A 17,574-nucleotide genomic window follows, 5' to 3' on the forward strand; every position below is an offset into this window, starting at 1 on the left:
AAACACACACACAAAAAAAAACAACATTCCTCTTGAAATGTTCTCAAGTTCACTTTAAAATATTTCAAGAAAATCTGGCTAACCCTTGGAAACAAAATATAAAGAAATATAAAGAAACGTGGCTCAAAGCCTTTTGCACATCACTGTATGCAATGATCATTGTGTCACTTAAGTTGCACTTGTGTATACAAAAAATATCATCAGAATTCACTTCTAGAAAGTACAAGCGCGAAATGCATTTTCTTCTTGTCAACATTACTGAAAGTTGTAGTGACAGCCGTCGTGGAAAGACGTTCCTTTTATTTTGAAATCAAAAATACTTGAACCTGATTGGTGCCTTTCGACGTGACGTCAGGACAGGAAATAGCCACGCAAGCCACTGGAATCATAACATTGCATTTGAAGAGTCTCTACTAACCCTGACATCATGGTTTTAGCTTTTTAATTTCGCTTTTTCTGATGACGGTTATTTCCGTTTATCTCGGAGAAGCGGAAGTTAGAGAAAAACTAAAATATATTTGAGCGCACTGCTAGCAAAACATGCCATTGGCCGCCGTGAAAGCAGCAACAGCAGAAACTAGCGATAGCAAGCAAATGGCTGCTCGGCTATGATGTTTGTCACTGAGCGAAGTAAGTGTACCACTGTCACTTTTTTTTTACACAGTATCTACTTTAAAATGTGTTTAATTCGCAGTAGTACTCATGCATTTCTCCAGCAATAAACAATAGTGGCTGGAAATGAGGCGCAAAAGCAGCTAAATAACGGCCTGGCAGCTAAGAGGTTTCTTCTCATCACCCTAACTTGTGTTTTTGTGTGATTTCCAGATGACAAGACGACGAGCAAAATAGTTGTGAAGGTACTGGGGGCTTGTGTCCTGTACAGGGAAACTGTTAGTTAACAGTATGTGACACATTAGCACTCTGCTGACTAAAAAAAGGGGGGTGGGAGTTGGTTTAAATCAAGATGCCTCGTCTGGAAGTGCTGGCCAACGTTGCTCTCAGGGTGCCGAGCATACTGGTGCTAGACCTGCTCTACAGATGTGACATTGAAGGTGTAACGGAGCACCTCAAGGCAAAAAATGAAGACATGCTCTTCAAATACAAGTATGTCATCTGGAACATGTATTACATTGGTAAGTTTCATCAAGTAAGGAGGTGGGAGAATAAGTAAATCTCTCTAATGTTAAGATCCATGGCTTTTATTTGTCTCTCCTAACAAGAATTACACTGAGTCGCCCTGCTTCAAAAAGCTGTTTGCTTCAGAAGAAAGACCTTAGTCTTGGTTTTACTGAAGTTTACTGTGGTCGGCATTTAATTTTCCCAAGGGGGCAAATGAGAAAGTGGGACTGTTGTGGAGGGCTGCACTAATAAGCAGAACTCAATTCTACTCAATATTAATTGGGTCATTACATCTTAAATAATCATATTGTTTTTAGAGTATTTTCTGCTTAACCATCTCTGATTTGCCTGAAAATTTTATGGTTTCAAAATGTGAATTTTTATTGCTTTGTATATAAAATATTTTTCTATATGTTTCTTTTTTTTAACAGGCCCACTCACACACTTTCAGGCCTTTTCAAAAAAAATATTTTTCACTTTGAAATCTGAGGTGGTGTTTGAATATGATATGACTATCTTATTCAAACAGAGTTTTTAGGACTGATACATTAGAGACATGTATGGGTATTGGTTAGTTAAAGTATGTTTTACAAAAAAAAAGAAAGAAAAAGAAAGCCACCCTTTAAAAAATAAATAAATAAAATTCACATGAATAGTTTGTAGTTATATTTCGCAATAATGTAAAATAAATCATGTGCAGTACTTTTTAACATGAAATTCTTAGTCACAATATTGAAGAAAATTCTATTTTCATTCCGCCTTCATGCTGATTTGAGCAAATCTGAATAAAACCAAAGGCATGCACATTGCTCTCGAGGAGTCTGATAATTCAGGTACAGCTTAAAATATACCGAAAGACGTAAAAACAAAACAAGTACCAATAGGATATTCGTGGTCTCTGACTTCAAAGTGCAAAAAAACGTGCAGGAAGTAGGTCAACTGTTTTTCTAAAAAAAAAAAAAAGAAAAAGAAAGAAAGGAAAACTTGATAAGTATGTCAAAGTTAAGCTAAAATTTTACAGCTATCACTATATATGTTTGAATTTTGGACCATTATATTTTTTGGCAAATCAGAAATGAATGAGCAGGGGGCCCATGGTGATTTGAGATGGAAAGACCAAGTTTTATCTCTTTATAAGATTATTGTGGCTCTTCACATCAGTCCCAGTTTCCCATGTGGCGCTTGTGAAACATAACTGTCCACCCCTGGTCAAAATGTTACTTCAGATTGCTTTGTCATCTTAAAAGACACAGACTTTATCCAAATAAAAGCTAATGAAAATTAGAAAACCTACAGAGAATTACCTTTAGAAAGAAAAAAGTTGAAAATGATCTGCATTTTTAAATCTTACGTGCATTACAACAACTGTTTTACTGCTTCTCTTGAAAACCAGAAACCAATAAAAAAAATATTGAAAAGGGTCCTGTGAAAAGCAGCATTTGGGTGATTAGAATAACGGAATAATATCACATTTATAAACACTAAATATTCTTGTTTTTATTCTGTTTCTCTGTTGTGGGATAAGCAGCTGTAGCTGATTAAGTATTTTAATTATTTCATAATATTTTCTGGGTTGTCATAGTGTGAGGATTTCCTGTGTTTACCTGGCTTGTGTAACTGTAAACTGAATCTGTTTAACTTTTGGACTGTTGGCAGGACATACGAGATTTCAAAACCTTGTATTAACAGTTTTTAATCAATGAAATCCTCAATAAAAACTACATAGTTTAAGTCATTGGCATGACTTAAAAAAAACAGTTAAATATAAACTATTCATGTGGTTTTAAACTCTCTTGGAAGCTTAGTCAGCCTGATGGGGAGAGTCAGCATTGTGAAAATGATAATAGACATTTATAAGTGACAGTATCTTTTCTATTTCATAATGTTTGTGTGCTTTTAGCTGTGCATCAAACGCATGAAAACATCACACTCATTCTTCTTTGTCTTCCAGGTCATTTGATAAATGTGGTGGTGTTAATCCTTCCATTGAGACACATTGTGACGCTCTACCTCCATATTCTCACCGGCCTCCTCCTATACATGGGGCATCAGATTTCCAAGTGAGATCCTTTGGCACTATTGTTGTAAATCCTAGATGTTTGGGGGGGGGGGGGTTTTTTTTTTTTTTTTTTTGATTGAATCAGCTTTTCTGACAAAAGGTCAGTAGGCTACTATGGAAAAGTCTTGAGTGTCCTATCACTTACATTTTACTTCCTTTTTCCTTCTAAAGAGTTTCTTGTATTTTTAAAGCAGTCTTTAGCAGTAGCTCTCCAGGCTTTCTTGAAGTTTTTCAAAGTTTGTTTTTGGACATCGGCTGCTTTACCACTCATTTTTCAGTCCTGGTATTTGACCATTTTCAGAGGAATGTGTTTGTTTGTGTCGCCACTTAACGCTGACATATGAATCATTCAGACATTTAAAAAAGACACCTATGGTTATTGTCAAAGTGTTATTATGGGAACACTTCGTATATCTCAGTATGGTGTGCAGTGTGTTCTTAAAAAAGATGAGGGAACTGGACAAAGTGATGCAGTAAGTGACAATTTCTAAAAGTCATGTCATTAAGAACTGTACAAAAAGAAATCAAGCAAAGATCTGACACAGCACCTGTGAGATATAGCATAACCCTTCAATGTACTGTTTGCTGAACTCTCATCAAAAATGGTTTAAGCGGCTGTCAAGAAGCCGTTCTTAAGGAAGCAAAACAGGGAGAAAAGGCTTAGGTATGACACAAGAATGGGACTTTAGTGGCAACGGGTATTATGGAATAATTAATCAGTATGCACAGAGGGAGTCAGTTGAGAGGTAAGCGTCTACAGCCATCTGTGAAATATTCTAGAGACTCTGTCATGGTTTTCAGTCAGTGGTGCTGGAGATCTTGTCAAAATTGTAACTTGAACCCCCAAGAAAAAGTCAACATCCAGAAAAGCTTTGAAATGTCCTCCAAGAAGCCTAGAGAACTATTCCTGAAGACTACTTTAGGAAATGATGAGAAAGCCTGTCTTAGAGTTCAGACTGTTGATGAATAAAGGCAGTCACACCAAATATTGATTTTAATGCTCAAATTGTATAAACTCTGTTGTTGCCTGATATACTGTTTGCACATGTTAAAATAAGCTGCTGCACCTGTTTCCCATTTTATAGCAAAGTATAAAGACATGAGGGGTAACTCTAAACAAAAGTATGCAGTTTACATGTGATTGTAAAATTATTTTTTCTGTTTGTTTTATAGGGATTATCTTCATGAAGAGCTACAGTACGGTTATCAAGGAGCAGTGTATCGTGATTCTTTGGCCTTCAACCGATTTGTCTCTGCAATGACTAGTGAGTACTAAACCATGTATGTAATTAGTTAGAAAGTTCATTAGAAAGCTTTCGATTCCTATAGGCTCACGTTCTAAAAAGGTCTGAAATACATTTTTTGCACGCAGCTTTTCTTCGCTCAAAATAAATTTCTCCTGAAAATGCAACACTTGCACCTGCAAATTTATTTTTACGTGCGTTCAATTCTTTTTACGTGCACTCAGAATAGTGGCACAAAAATAACGCCATATGTGAAAACTGGATTATTTAATGTTACATTAAAAGAAATCTGGGAATTAAAGCCACTTCTCACAGCGAACAGTTTATCCAGTTTAGGGCCTGCTGAAGCCTGTCACAGGTGTTACAGATTTAACAAATCAAAGTTCTCCTTAAATTCCTCAAAAACTGTAATCAGTTGTAAAATAATGCAGGAAGCATCTGTTGTATTTACTTTTTAAGGTTTCGCCGTTGTGAAGCTGTACTGTTATTTTCTGCCAGGTCAGATTATTCTCAGCACACTGTGTGCCTTCTTGATGAAGACCAAAAAGGTGTGGTTGTTCTCTGCTCACATGCTCCCCCTGCTGGCTCGACTCTGCACCACGCCTCATGCCACGCTGCTAACGGTCAACACTTTCTCCATGGGCCTGACTGGAGCAGGAATCGCCGTGTTCCTGCTGTCAAATATCTTTGTGCCATACCGTCTCGCAAGGGCTGCCTACTCTGAGCTACTTCACCTGGAGGTTCTCTTATTCTGATATTCTAATTTTTTTATTTTTCATATTTCATACTGGACTGTTTTTGTCTTCTGTCGACACAATCACCTCTTATTTGGTTATTATTAAGTATACTAAACTTCTAAATTGTATTTTTGGTTTTCTTGATTATATACTAGACTGGAAAACAATCAGTTAATGAACGATATAAATGTAAAAATCTGTGGGTTTGTTTTTTTGTTTTGTTTTTTAACATTCCGGACTTTATCATGTTTCCTTTCCTCAGGTAATTGAGCTGTACAGACTTCTGGGTGTGGGAATCTCTCTGTGGAACCAGTTTGCTGTCCCAGTCCTCTTTAGCGTCTTCTGGTTTATTCTATTCATTGTCCAGCTGTGCTCAGACATCATGTCTGCTGGCGCCTCAATAACCCATCATGGGATCATGTTCTTCCTCCTCACAAGGTGTGAAGGTGTTAATTACATTCCCTTCATTTTGTGTATGTTTAATCCTGACAATATGAACATTATCATCGGTTTCTCATTTGCTTGAACCCTACAGTGTCTCTGAATGTTGTGCAACACCATACTCTCTTTTGGGTCTGACCTTCATGGTGTCCTATCTGGCTCTGGGGCTGCTCAATCTATGCAAGTTTTACCTGGGAGGTTTTGCCGCTGTTCAGAATGAGAATGTCATGCACAGGTAACTGATAATGTAAAGCTGTATCTCTGTGCTATACCTCCTTTATTTTTAATTTATCTTAATTCCTGATCGTTTTTGTTCTCAGAGGTGTGACTGAGGGCGTCACTCTGCTCCTCCTCGCCATTCAGACAGGCCTGTTGGATATGCAAGCACTGCAGCGCACCTTCCTCCTCAGCATCATCCTCTTCATCGTGGTGACCTCAACCCTGCAGTCAATGATAGAAATAACAGATCCAGTTATTCTCGCACTGGGTGCATCACGAAACAGGTAAGAGCAGCAACAGTGTTTTTTCTTTTTTAAGCTTATTCCCGATTTCATTAATTTCTCCTTCATATGTGCTTCTAGGAGTCTGTGGAAACACTTCCGTGGCCTCAGCATGTGTTTGCTTCTCCTGGTTTTCCCAGTGTTTATGGCTTACAAGATCTCCCAGTTCTTCCACATGGATTTCTGGCTCCTCATACTGGTGTCCAGCTGCATGCTTACATCCCTTCAGGTAGGAAGTATTTATGTTCTCTCTCTCTCTTTTTAGTGTGTTTTAAATTATGAATACATTCAGGAAGCAATCTTAAATGCAGCTGTGGTAACAGCTATTCCAGAAACTGAAATACAGGGTTAGATTATTTATATGCTTTTAAATCACTGGCTTTAATTACTGTGACATTTAAAACAGGACTACTACTGTTGCCATTAAGTTCCAGTTGTAAATGTGTGTAGTCATGTCCCAGCAATGCAGTGTTGAATGTGAGAAATTTTATGACTTTGGCTCCCCCACTGGAGGTCAGATGTAGTGCATGTCTACATAGTTAATACCTTTTTGTTTGTTTTTTGTGATATCGTCCTGTTTCTGTACACCTGTGCAGTAACACTAATGTGACACCTCCTATAGTCATAAATAGAAAAAGGCATTTAGTAGACAACGTAAGGTCACCTTCACAAACTGAAAAACAAAGAAGCTGTTTACATGGAAGAAGCTGTAGATTTATACAGGGAGAGGAGGATGACTGCTGACTTGCACATGTAAAAGACCGACTGTTTATTCCAGGTTACTGGCACTATGCTGATCTACTCCCTCTTCATGGTGGAGCTGTTTCGCAGCGACCCAATTGAGAGCCTGGACGAAGTGATCTACTGGGTGAACGCTGTCAGCCGTGTGTTGGAGTTTGTTGTGGCACTGTGCGTGGTGGCTTATGGCACCTGGGAGTCACTCTTTGGAGAGTGGAGCTGGATGGGTGCCTCCGTCATTATCATCCACTCATATTTTAACGTTTGGCTCAGAGCTCAGTCTGGCTGGAGGAGCTTCCTGCTCAGACAGGAAGCAGCTAAGAAGATCAACTCCCTGCCCAGAGCCACAGCTCAGCAGCTGCAGCAGCACAATGATGTGTGCGCCATCTGCTTTCAGGTCAGTCGCCCTTGTAGCTTTTGTTTTTAGAAGATGGTTAAAGCTGAGAACCAACAACATAAGATACTATAAAACCTCAAACCCAGTCCTAATCCTCATTTGGCTGTGAAAATTCATTTTCAAACTCGTGTAGTTTCTGCACAAAATAACACAAAGCATCCAATGAACTTAAGTAGGTGGTTTTAATGTTTTTTACTTATTTTGTTCAATTATCTGACCCCATTTAGGTTTGGAAACAGTACAACCCCCCCATGAATGACCTGATGGCCTTAATTTTTATGTTTTTGGTTTTTTTTGTTGTTGTGGTTTGTTTGTTTGGGGTTATCATGACCTCTGTTTCCTCTAAACCACCACCTCTTTTAGTTGCTGTTCAAGTCTTACGCAGAAGCAACTATGAAATATTGAGGGGGGAAAATCCATCAACATTTAACTCTGTGCAATCACATTTTGTGAGTTTTGGCTTTTGAAAATTGTTCTTCCAAATTTCAGCATTCATGATTTAAAAAAAACCCAAAAAAATTTAATCCAAAAGCAATCATCAGTGATGTAAAATTTGTGCATGTTACACAAAACAATCCATTTAAAAATTCAACAGAAAACCTCAAATCTCAAGTGGCTGACATGCCATGCTTAAGTGTGGTTAATAATTAGACTGTGTGGATTATGTAGCAAGAGGACTGGCAGGCTTTGAGTTGCTAATTGTGCCCTCAGTTCACCTCCATATCAGACACAAAATGCTTTCTTGATTACATTATTGATACTTATGAAAATACATAAATGCCTGCTTAATAAAATATACTTAAATTTAGTTGTTTTTTCTCTGAATACTTTGACTTCCATGGTAAATTGAGGCATTTTTGCTAAAGTTTGCTAAAATTATTTAAACAATATAAAAAGAGTGTGAAATGAAATGATCCCAGATAGAGATGATGATGCATTTTAGTTGTTCAGTGCTGAAGGCCAAAGTTAATTTACAGTATCGTTACATTAACATAACAGTTGTCAGGTTATTGTAGGTGCCTTAGGTTTTACTTATTATAATCAGTGTGTCATTTTGTATTGGGGCATTAATTAAAAGTTGTCATGGGTTGATACTTGATTTTTGACAGTGTTCCCCTTTAGTTGTCATGACTACTACTTTGCATATATAATAGCTGATGGTGTGTGTGTGTGTGTGTGTGTGTGTGTGCGTGTTCATGTGTGTGTGCGTGCGTTTTTGAGGTTTGTTATTCCTGTTTTTCCAGTTTGGCATTCAGGACTCTTCTTTGGCCTTGAGTTTGTTTTTCTGGTCAAAACAAGTTAATAATATCTCTAGTAGTCAGTAGTTAGTCATCAAGGAAATTCTTACAGAAAATATGTAGCTTGCCATCACCAGTGTGTGAATGGGTGGATGACTGGTTGTGTAAAGCGCTTTGGGGTCCTTAGGGACTAGAAAAGCGCTATACAAATACAGGCCATTTACCATTTTACCTGTAAAAGATAAGACTTTATTGACTTTAATGGAAAATGTATTACATGTGTTAAAGCAGGATAGAAGTAAGCTGATGGGGGACAAGAAAACTATTAAATTGACTGATATTAATGCAAAATAAATTAGAGGTAAATGAAGAGAAGTCACATGAAAAAATAAACATCTCATAAAGAAATGAAAGGGGGGGGGGAACCCAACAAAAACAAAGTATTGTTCATAAGAGGAAGTAGGAGGATGCAAATGCTTAATAATTCCTACACCTGTCTAGCTCATCTTATATAGATGTTTTGACTATTTAATCCAACCTAATATCTACACATATGATACAAATAAATATTCCTATCTAATACACAGACTTGTTATATTAATATAAACTTTTATACTTTGATAATTATATATCATTTTTCTATGCATTTTGTTTATTTTATTTTTTTATTTATGTATTTTTTTTTTTTTACAGGAAATGAGCTCTGCCGTGATCACATATTGTGGACATTTCTTCCATTCTAACTGCCTCCGCAAATGGCTGTATGTTCAGGAGACGTGCCCCATGTGCCACCAAACGGTACGACCGACACCGCCGGGTCAGAGCCAGGCTTCAGCTGACAGCCCGGCCGCCCCACCTCAGAGAGACGCGGGGCCTGATCCAGCTGCACCAGAGGGAGATCAGAAGCTGGATACAGCAACAGTGCAGGAGACACAGAGCAACAGTGTAACTCCTGATGACACTGAGCAGCGGGAGGGAAGGGAAAGCTTTGAGAATGGAGAAAATAGCGAAGCCCATCAGGGTCTTCATTACAGCCCCAGTGGGGACTGTGTTGAATGTGTCCATCCAGTGCGTTCAGGGGACCTTTCAAGTTCTCATACGCCTCAAAATAAAAATCCTCCCAACACGCCCAACCAAGCTGAGGAGAGTGGTAAGGACTCCATACTGCCATCTACCCTGAAAACTGTTACAACAGAGGGCCAGTCTGCCTCTGAACTAGCAGAGGTTGAGGACAGCATTCATTTCAGTCCTAGATGTGATGGGACACCTGAATCATGGAAGAGCTTCAATTCACCAGAGGCAAACAATACAGAGAAAAATCAAGAGGGAATCTCAAGTGGAAAAACACTTGTTGACAGTCCATCATCTGTCCAATCGTGTAATAAAAACTCAGAACTCTGCACTGATCGTGCCCAAAGTTATAAAGGTAGCTGCACATATTCAGACTCAGAAAGCCTCAGAGAGGTTGAACCTGCTCCACAGAGCCTTGAGCTCAGCCCACGTAGAAGCACAGACACCAGTGACTGACTGCCCTGTACCAGTGCCTTGAAGGGTATAAAAGCATAATTCTCAATAATAGGAAATTAAAAACATTTGGCTTCTCTGTGTGAACCAATAGATTGAGGAAAAAATGCCAGACAGTATAATGAATGTGCTTCGGTCTAACAAATAATGTGTATCTTGAATAAATAATGAGATTAAATTGTGTTCGATAAATGTACAACTTTAAAGAAAATGTTAAATAAAGATCATGTTTAATAAAAAAGATTTAACTATAAAGCACATCTTATATTAGTATTTACTGAATTTTGGGAGGTCACAACTAAAGATGTTTTCTTGGAGAAATCACATTTGTTTTCTTTTCATGTCTGTTTTCTTGCTCAAGGTTGAGTAGCATTTTTGTGAAAGAAATGTGGCAAAGAGAAAAGCTTCAGCAGGTGTCTTTTTATTTATGAATCAGCTGTTTGTACTCATATGCACACACACACACACACACACACACATATATCTTAGAAATAAGATTTTTTTTTTAAAAAATTAAGAATATGTTAAGTTAAAGATATGGACATATTTTTTGTAGATGACTTGATTTAAAAAACCTCAGAAAGCCAGTGGATCCACCAGATCTATAAACACTGGCTGAGTAACAAAAACTTGAATAAAACACAAGGCTTAATGGCCTAAATTGCATCCGTCTGTTCCTGCTATTGAATGTTAAAATGTCTCCTTTGGAAAAAAAACCATTACCACAAAGCAATTACCACACAGCCCCCTTGAGGTTCAGAAGCTTTTGTTTGGTAATCCAGCGTCGTTATAATTTAGTTACTTGGATTAATATGAATACTGCCTGATTTACATTAACGCGATTAAAATTGTACAACTTGTGGTTGAAGTTGTGATCATGTGGGCAACTTTTAATCACTACTTGAAAAAAATCCTAAAAAGTGTTCGCGTTTAATTATGTCTTTCAGTAACTAAAGACTGGCATGTCACGGCTGGTCTCGCATGTATGTTGTTTTTCTTCAGCAGCAGGAACCAATGTGCCATCACAAACGCCCCGTCACTCAGCAGCCGACTGCACCGCCTTCACAACTAAGCTTCAAATACATGTAGACTGACGCTAGTTGGCCAGCGGCACCGACCGAAACCAACAGCAGAAGAGAGCTTTGTCGACCGGGTTACGCCACCTGGCACTCGCACTTATTCGGCATTGATTTTGGGGTTAGGTTTAATCCGATACAAGACGTTTAATTCACGAGGAAAGTGAGCGTTATTGAGGGAGTGTGTAACATTTGACGTTTAACACCGCGCATACGTAGTTTGAGCTTGCTAGCCGGCTAACTCTGCTAGCCAGAGAAAGAAAAAAGCCGTCGGGTTTGACCTACCGTCAGTTATTTCACCGAGAGCGAAGCATCTCTGTTTCTTCGTTTGGGATCGAAACACCGCCAACTTAGAGAGCAGAACACCAAGACAGGATGGCTCTGAAAAGGATTCACAAGGTAAGATAACGTCGTGAAGGTTGGCTAGCCGTGTAAGCTAGTCCCGCTAGCCTCCCACAATGCAGCGAGCCGCTGTTCTCGAAACAAGGCGGCGAAACATGTTCGAAGATGTGTTAACTTTAGAGCTCGTTTTATTTAAAAATGTTAAGGAGACTTTGGTGTGTTTTGACTTGAGTGAATTAATGGTGGTTTTTACTACTTGCATCGGTTAGCACGGGCCAACACGGCTTAATGTTGGGCCGGTCAGCTAACGTTAGCAGTTTCACTTGTAGAGAATGTATGTTTGACGGCGGAAGGAGGCCGCATGAATTTCCCAACACTTCATACCTTTACACGAAGGCACATATGTTTGAAGGTTGCCTAACTGTAATACGAAACTTTTAACCTGATATTCTTTGTACTCGCTAGTAAATTATAAGTCGTTTAGTCATGAATTAAAGCGGCAATAATTCATGTTGGAGGGTCCATGACTCATATCAGTCCCCGAAATCTGTTAGTCAGAGCTGCCTTCATGATACATTTCTTTGGTATGTCATCGTATTTGTTCTTGGTCTGTAATCGTGATTGACAGAAACTGACAGGAACAGAATGGAGTAACACACTCGAATTGCTGACACCTGGTTTCATTCCTTCACTCTGCTGTTTACGAGAATTTTCTTCCAAGAAAATCAGACACCACTTCTTTGTAAGTTTACGGAAGGCTAGGGTGGGGCTGTGGCCTTCACCTCACTCTAAAATAGTGTATACCCTAAAAATAACACAACACGTGTCACAGTATACACGGTATATGTTCGGTTCTCAATAACTTTGCATGGAGTTGAATTTTGAGCATAGTGGCCGGGTGATGAAACCCGAAGTTAGGATGGCGTGAAATATATTAAGCACACACCTGTTAGGTAGCACCCCTCACCACCGCAGTCTCGGTTTCAGCATGTATATCAATGATGATAAAAGGCGCTCACGCCTATAGACAGATTTTTTTGTTTTGTTTTCTTTCTTTTCCTTTTTTTTTTTTTTAAATATTTTTTTTAAAGATCACATCTACTCATTGTTTTGTCTTTTTGTTACTTTTGTCTAACTGGTTATTGTTTTTCCTCATAGGAGCTTAACGACCTGGCTCGTGACCCTCCAGCACAGTGCTCAGCTGGCCCAGTGGGTGATGATAGTAAGTGTCCCAAACCTGCTCTTTATTTCATTTCTTTAGTTCGTCAAAAATAAAATGGCAAAAATTTGCAACTAAGGTGATATTATCTAATGTGTCATTTGAGATGTGCAGCCCAAAAAAAGAACAATTTTTCATTTTTGAAATGCTGTGGTGTGCTAAACTTTAGCATATTTGCTTTAAAAACATGTCTTAAATATTATAAAACCATTTGGATGTTGATTTAAAGTGGAGAAATTGGTTGCTGCTGTGTTTAGAAAATTTACAGTGGGATATTAAAATTGACTTTAAAACAGGGAAATTGTGTTACTGGGAAGCTATGAGGTCTGTTTGGAAACCTTAGTTCCTGTCAGATCACATACCTGTGACCTTTTCTTGTTTTGTAACTTTTACTTTCTGTTCTCTGCAGTGTTTCACTGGCAAGCCACAATCATGGGGCCTGTAAGTAGATGTTTTATGACACAGTTGTTGCCCTTGTCGGGTTTATGGCAGCACGGTGCTGAAATTTGGCATTGAAGTAGTGTTCCCGAGTGCTTAAAATGTATTTGTAATAAAGGTTGAAATTTGACTTGATAATGAGTAGCTGTGTGTCTTCTGAAATATGTAAATGTCCCCTTTTTTTTTTTCTTTTTTTTTCATCAGAGTGACAGTCCATATCAGGGAGGTGTTTTCTTCTTGACGATTCATTTTCCAACAGACTACCCCTTCAAACCCCCCAAGGTAACTGTGGTTGGACTGGTCAAACCTTAAGCAGAGTTTCCTGTTTTGATAACTTAAATATGGAAATAGTCTGTCGTGCTCTAGGCGGCAGTTAGTATGAAAAAATGTCCTGTTTACAGCATAAAGTATCAACAACAAGGGCCAAATGTTATACTTTAAAATGCTGAACAGCTCTTCCTGTACACACGAGGAAGATATCTTCAAAAACACTACATTTATAGTAAATAGGGCCTGGTGATTCTTGCGCCATGAACATTGGCCAGTAGCCTACATGAAGTAATACCTGTCATTCCAGAACTTGACAGTCATGAGTGTCACACGTCAGTGCCTAGTGTCAAAGTTTCTGAGTTGCATAACACGGACATGTTGTTGTCACTGTTTTGTATAGCTTTTCACTGTGTTTTTGTTTATTTTTCTCTCAGGTTGCGTTTACGACAAGAATTTACCACCCAAATATTAACAGTAACGGCAGTATCTGTCTGGATATTCTCAGATCACAGTGGTCTCCTGCGCTTACTATTTCTAAAGGTATGAGGACATCTGTTAATTAACACCCAACTTATATAATTTACTTAGGCCCATATTTTTAACCAGGTATTTATTTCCCTGCTTTTTGGATCAGCAAGACCTGTACTAATAATATTTAATGTCTACAGTTTGAGTTTAAAATTTAGAATATGGTAAACCATTTCTTTACCTTAAAATGCTATTATAAATTGACATGTCAAGGGAAATTAAACATTCCCTTTTTTTATGTGTTTAATTTTTTTAAAGCCATCTAAAATATAATAAATGTTAAAGAATGCTTAGCATCCATATGTTCCTTGCAGTTCTTCTCTCCATTTGCTCACTCCTATGTGACCCAAACCCTGATGACCCGCTAGTGCCAGAGATCGCACGAATCTACAAAACAGATAGTCAGAAGTAAGTATAAATATTATGTGTGGAAAAACTAACCTCTAAACATGTGAACTGACCAATTCTGTCTCCAGAAAGGAACATGAGTTTTATGGTGCTGTGTTTGCAAGAAGTGTTGCGGTTTCAAAGTTGCTGATTGCATTGATGTCAAATCACCCTTATCTCTAGGGTATATTATAAAACCTAGTTTTATCCTGTTAGGTACAATAAACTAGCACAGGAGTGGACAGTCAAGTATGCCATGCTTTAGGGTAAGGCCAAGAGCCATCACTGCATCTTGGCTAGTGCTAAGTGATCGGATATGTTGTGATGCTCTGCTCAGTACATAACTAGAGGCTTGGATCTGTTCTAAAGAGTGTGACTAAAATGAGCTGCTTGTACTAATCTTTGTCTCTATGTGCCGAATAACTTATTGACCCTGCTCTGCTCTCAGGGTGTGGGTTTGGATTTTTATGTGCACCTTGATTTCCTGCAGTTGCACTCTCCTGCTGGAAATAAACAAGTTAACTGAAAATTTCTGCCTGTGGATATAATGGACACTTGAGTATTGTGGTGTACCGCTAACACAGGGCAAAGGAAAATCAAGATGTAATAGAAAAACTCTTTTAGTGTTCCATGAAATTCTAGTCTGGTAATAAGGAAGTACCTCCTTAACTCCCTATATGTTTTTTTTCTTCTTTGTAACGTTGTAAAGTTTCATTCTTTGGTATGATTTCTGGCATCAACTTGTAGAGACTTGAGGATAACCCCTCAGTTAATCATGGGTTGCCTGCATTTGTCAGTTGCATTGTTCAACAGATGTCACAGCATTGTGGAAAAATGTTCATGGTGATGCATTTAAGGACACTGCAACAGCTGGCTGTCAAAAAAGGCTGAATTCATGAGCTTGATGTCTAAAATTAAGGCAGGGCTGACAAACAAATGAGAAATGTGATATAATGGTTAGGTTTGTTAAGAGCGTTGCTAATTGGCCAGTATTTTCAAACATGCCAAAGGCTTTTTTTTTTCTCTCCTTTCTTCCCTTCCCTCTCCCCACACATGAACTCTGGACAGTGTGGAGGAAAATCAGGTTGTCTAAGTTGCCCTTTGTCATGTAGCACACAACAGGAAATGGTCTGCTTCAGATGCGTTCTCGCTGTGGAAATACCCAATATGATTTAGACGACGGTGCGTTGGGGTTTAGCGTGAAGGAGGCAGGACCCGACACCCACTCTATTCTCACATGCGCCCAATTGGACATCACACAGACTTCTACAGGGTTGACAATTTAATGTCTGTTTTGACAATGCACCCTTTTTTTTAAAAAAAAAATTCTATTCTTGCATTTGGCTTCTCAAGGTAATGTCGGAGTTCAGGGCTGCAGTGTGGTGTGAGAAAACTGCTTATGCATCAGTCTGCATCGGAAGTTATATCACCAGCAGTATAACATGTCATGTTTATCAAATGATTTTACTGTACAGGATTATTCCCAAGTGAAGAACAATTTTTATTATGAGATTAAAATGAATGGATACAGTTCCCGCTTGGATCAGTGTAAATGTGGTTTGAAAAATGATTCGGAGGATACACTATGGTGGTGGGGGGGAGGGGGGGTGATACAAATACAAATTTTAATTCAATGCTGGAACAAGAAATAGAACTTCCCAAAACCGGCAAGAAGCAAAGTAAGCTGAAACCATCCAAATGTAGTGTTAAAGTCCTTTTTATAATAGGATTCATTTAATCTGGGTATAACCTTGGATATTGAGAGTAGTAATGATGGTTCATCTCATCACTCGACAAAGTTCAAAAACAATGTTGTTTTTGCATGCGCACAGCTGCTAGCTCCAGCATGAAAAGGATTGTATACCCATTCCCCTCCAAAAAAAAGTTCTGTTGTTTCAGACTTGGTCTTTTAGACATCTTATTTCTGTGCTAATCTGGACGTGATCAGTTAGGGTGCTAACTTGGCATGGCCTTCAAAAAAATAGCAGTGTTTTCAGGTGCATGAAGAAATCCTGCTGATATTTTGGGTATGACTTGAAGACAGGAATTTTTGTATTAAATAGGTGAAGTTAATGTTTGCCCCCCCTTTTTCTTTGCAGATACACCAAAATGGCAAAAGAATGGACACAAAAATACGCAATGTGATGGGATCGTTTGGAACGCTGGTGAAAATGTGGTTGCTGGTTCAAACTTAAAATTTTGGGATTCTGTTTTACTTTTTCACTTTATTATTATTATTATTTTTTTGTCTTTCTTTTTTGTTTTTTCTTTTTGGTTAATCAGAGCATTTTACCCCTCCTTTTCCCACCTGCGCGCTCATAAGAAGATAGTGTTTTCTCTCTAGGACTTGTGCCAGTTTCTGTAAAGTTTCGACTCCTGTTTTTATACAGAGTTCAAATTTAAAAAAATGTATAAAAATCACGAAAACGATCGTGGTCTATAGACTCGGCTTGAGCATGCACCGGTAAGAGTTTTCAACCCAAAATTGGTGATGATAGTCATTTACTCTGCACACACTTGGTAGAATCTGATGCAGCTGGTCTCCTCATGCTGAGCAGCATCAACCCTACGCTGATCCACTTGTAGACAGACTGGATCCTCTGGGGTTGATACTTCGTCATAGGCCGGGCTTCTTTGAGCATTTGGGGCAAAGTCTGTGTTTTGCCATTGTTGTAAATTTTGAATTCTCAAATTGGCGGTATTCTGCTGCACTTAAGGAAAAAACAAATACAAATCTGTGACAATGAAGAAACTGTTTTGTGGACCCTGTCTGCCTCCAGGACCGGTGCGATGTCAGTTTGTTCTTCTGATGCATAGTAAATGAAGTTTATTATCTGAGGAAAGAAGTGTATCTTATTCCACTATCAAAGTGTGTACAGAGAAGCACAGCAGTATATATCAATGTTAAAGAAACAAATGTAAGAACTTCAATGTTGTATTTTATGCATGTTAATAAAGGTAGGCTATATTATCTGATATGTTTCTGCAAATTAAGTGGATTGTAAGGTTGAACAGTTGGAAAAAAATTTGGTTCCCCTCAAAGGCTTTCTACTTTTTTGTTATTTAGAAGCCAGTAGTTGAGCTCTTAGTTTTACACCCACTCGAACACTGTCTTCTTGTAGCCCTAAAAATATGATGCAAAGCTGATGGTTGATAATCAACTTGTCGCTCTGTTTCTTTTTAGTTTCCCTTCAATAAAGTTACTTAAACCATAAAACAACCAGTGTGATGTTTTTGTAGTTTTCATTTGAGGCATTTAAAAATCCCCTGAACACTGCTAGACTTTGAAGACTATGCTGAAGTCTTCAGTAAAACCA

General features: G+C 38.4%; 2 protein-coding genes across 3 annotated transcripts; both read left to right on the forward strand.

Moving 5' to 3' along the window:
- The first annotated feature begins 327 nt into the window (after positions 1 to 327).
- Positions 328 to 11,428, forward strand: LOC146495974 (RING finger protein 145). The gene is made up of 11 exons (XM_085142596.1): positions 328 to 630; positions 826 to 1,133; positions 3,071 to 3,179; positions 4,352 to 4,443; positions 4,921 to 5,162; positions 5,422 to 5,597; positions 5,695 to 5,835; positions 5,921 to 6,103; positions 6,182 to 6,329; positions 6,879 to 7,235; positions 9,167 to 11,428. Exons 2-11 carry the CDS (start codon positions 965 to 967, stop codon positions 9,998 to 10,000), a joined length of 2,451 nt encoding a protein of 816 aa, XP_084998722.1. The 5' UTR covers positions 328 to 630; positions 826 to 964; the 3' UTR covers positions 10,001 to 11,428.
- On the forward strand, positions 11,087 to 17,477 carry LOC146495975 (ubiquitin-conjugating enzyme E2 D2-like). Of its 2 annotated transcripts, XM_085142601.1 has the most exons (8): positions 11,087 to 11,472; positions 12,574 to 12,637; positions 13,044 to 13,075; positions 13,277 to 13,354; positions 13,777 to 13,882; positions 14,185 to 14,278; positions 14,474 to 14,523; positions 16,357 to 17,477. In XM_085142601.1, the coding sequence occupies exons 1-7, from the start codon at positions 11,449 to 11,451 to the stop codon at positions 14,520 to 14,522; spliced, it is 447 nt and encodes a 148-aa protein (XP_084998727.1). In that variant the 5' UTR covers positions 11,087 to 11,448; the 3' UTR covers position 14,523; positions 16,357 to 17,477. The 2 variants fall into 2 exon arrangements, with proteins under 2 accessions (XP_084998727.1, XP_084998728.1); XM_085142602.1 differs by lacking the exon at positions 14,474 to 14,523 and having other exon boundaries at positions 11,092 to 11,472.
- Positions 17,478 to 17,574: the final 97 nt, after the last annotated feature.

The sequence above is a fragment of the Neolamprologus multifasciatus genome, chromosome 19, assembly GCF_963576455.1.
Source record: "Neolamprologus multifasciatus chromosome 19, fNeoMul1.2, whole genome shotgun sequence".
Taxonomy (NCBI): Eukaryota; Metazoa; Chordata; class Actinopteri; order Cichliformes; family Cichlidae; genus Neolamprologus; species Neolamprologus multifasciatus.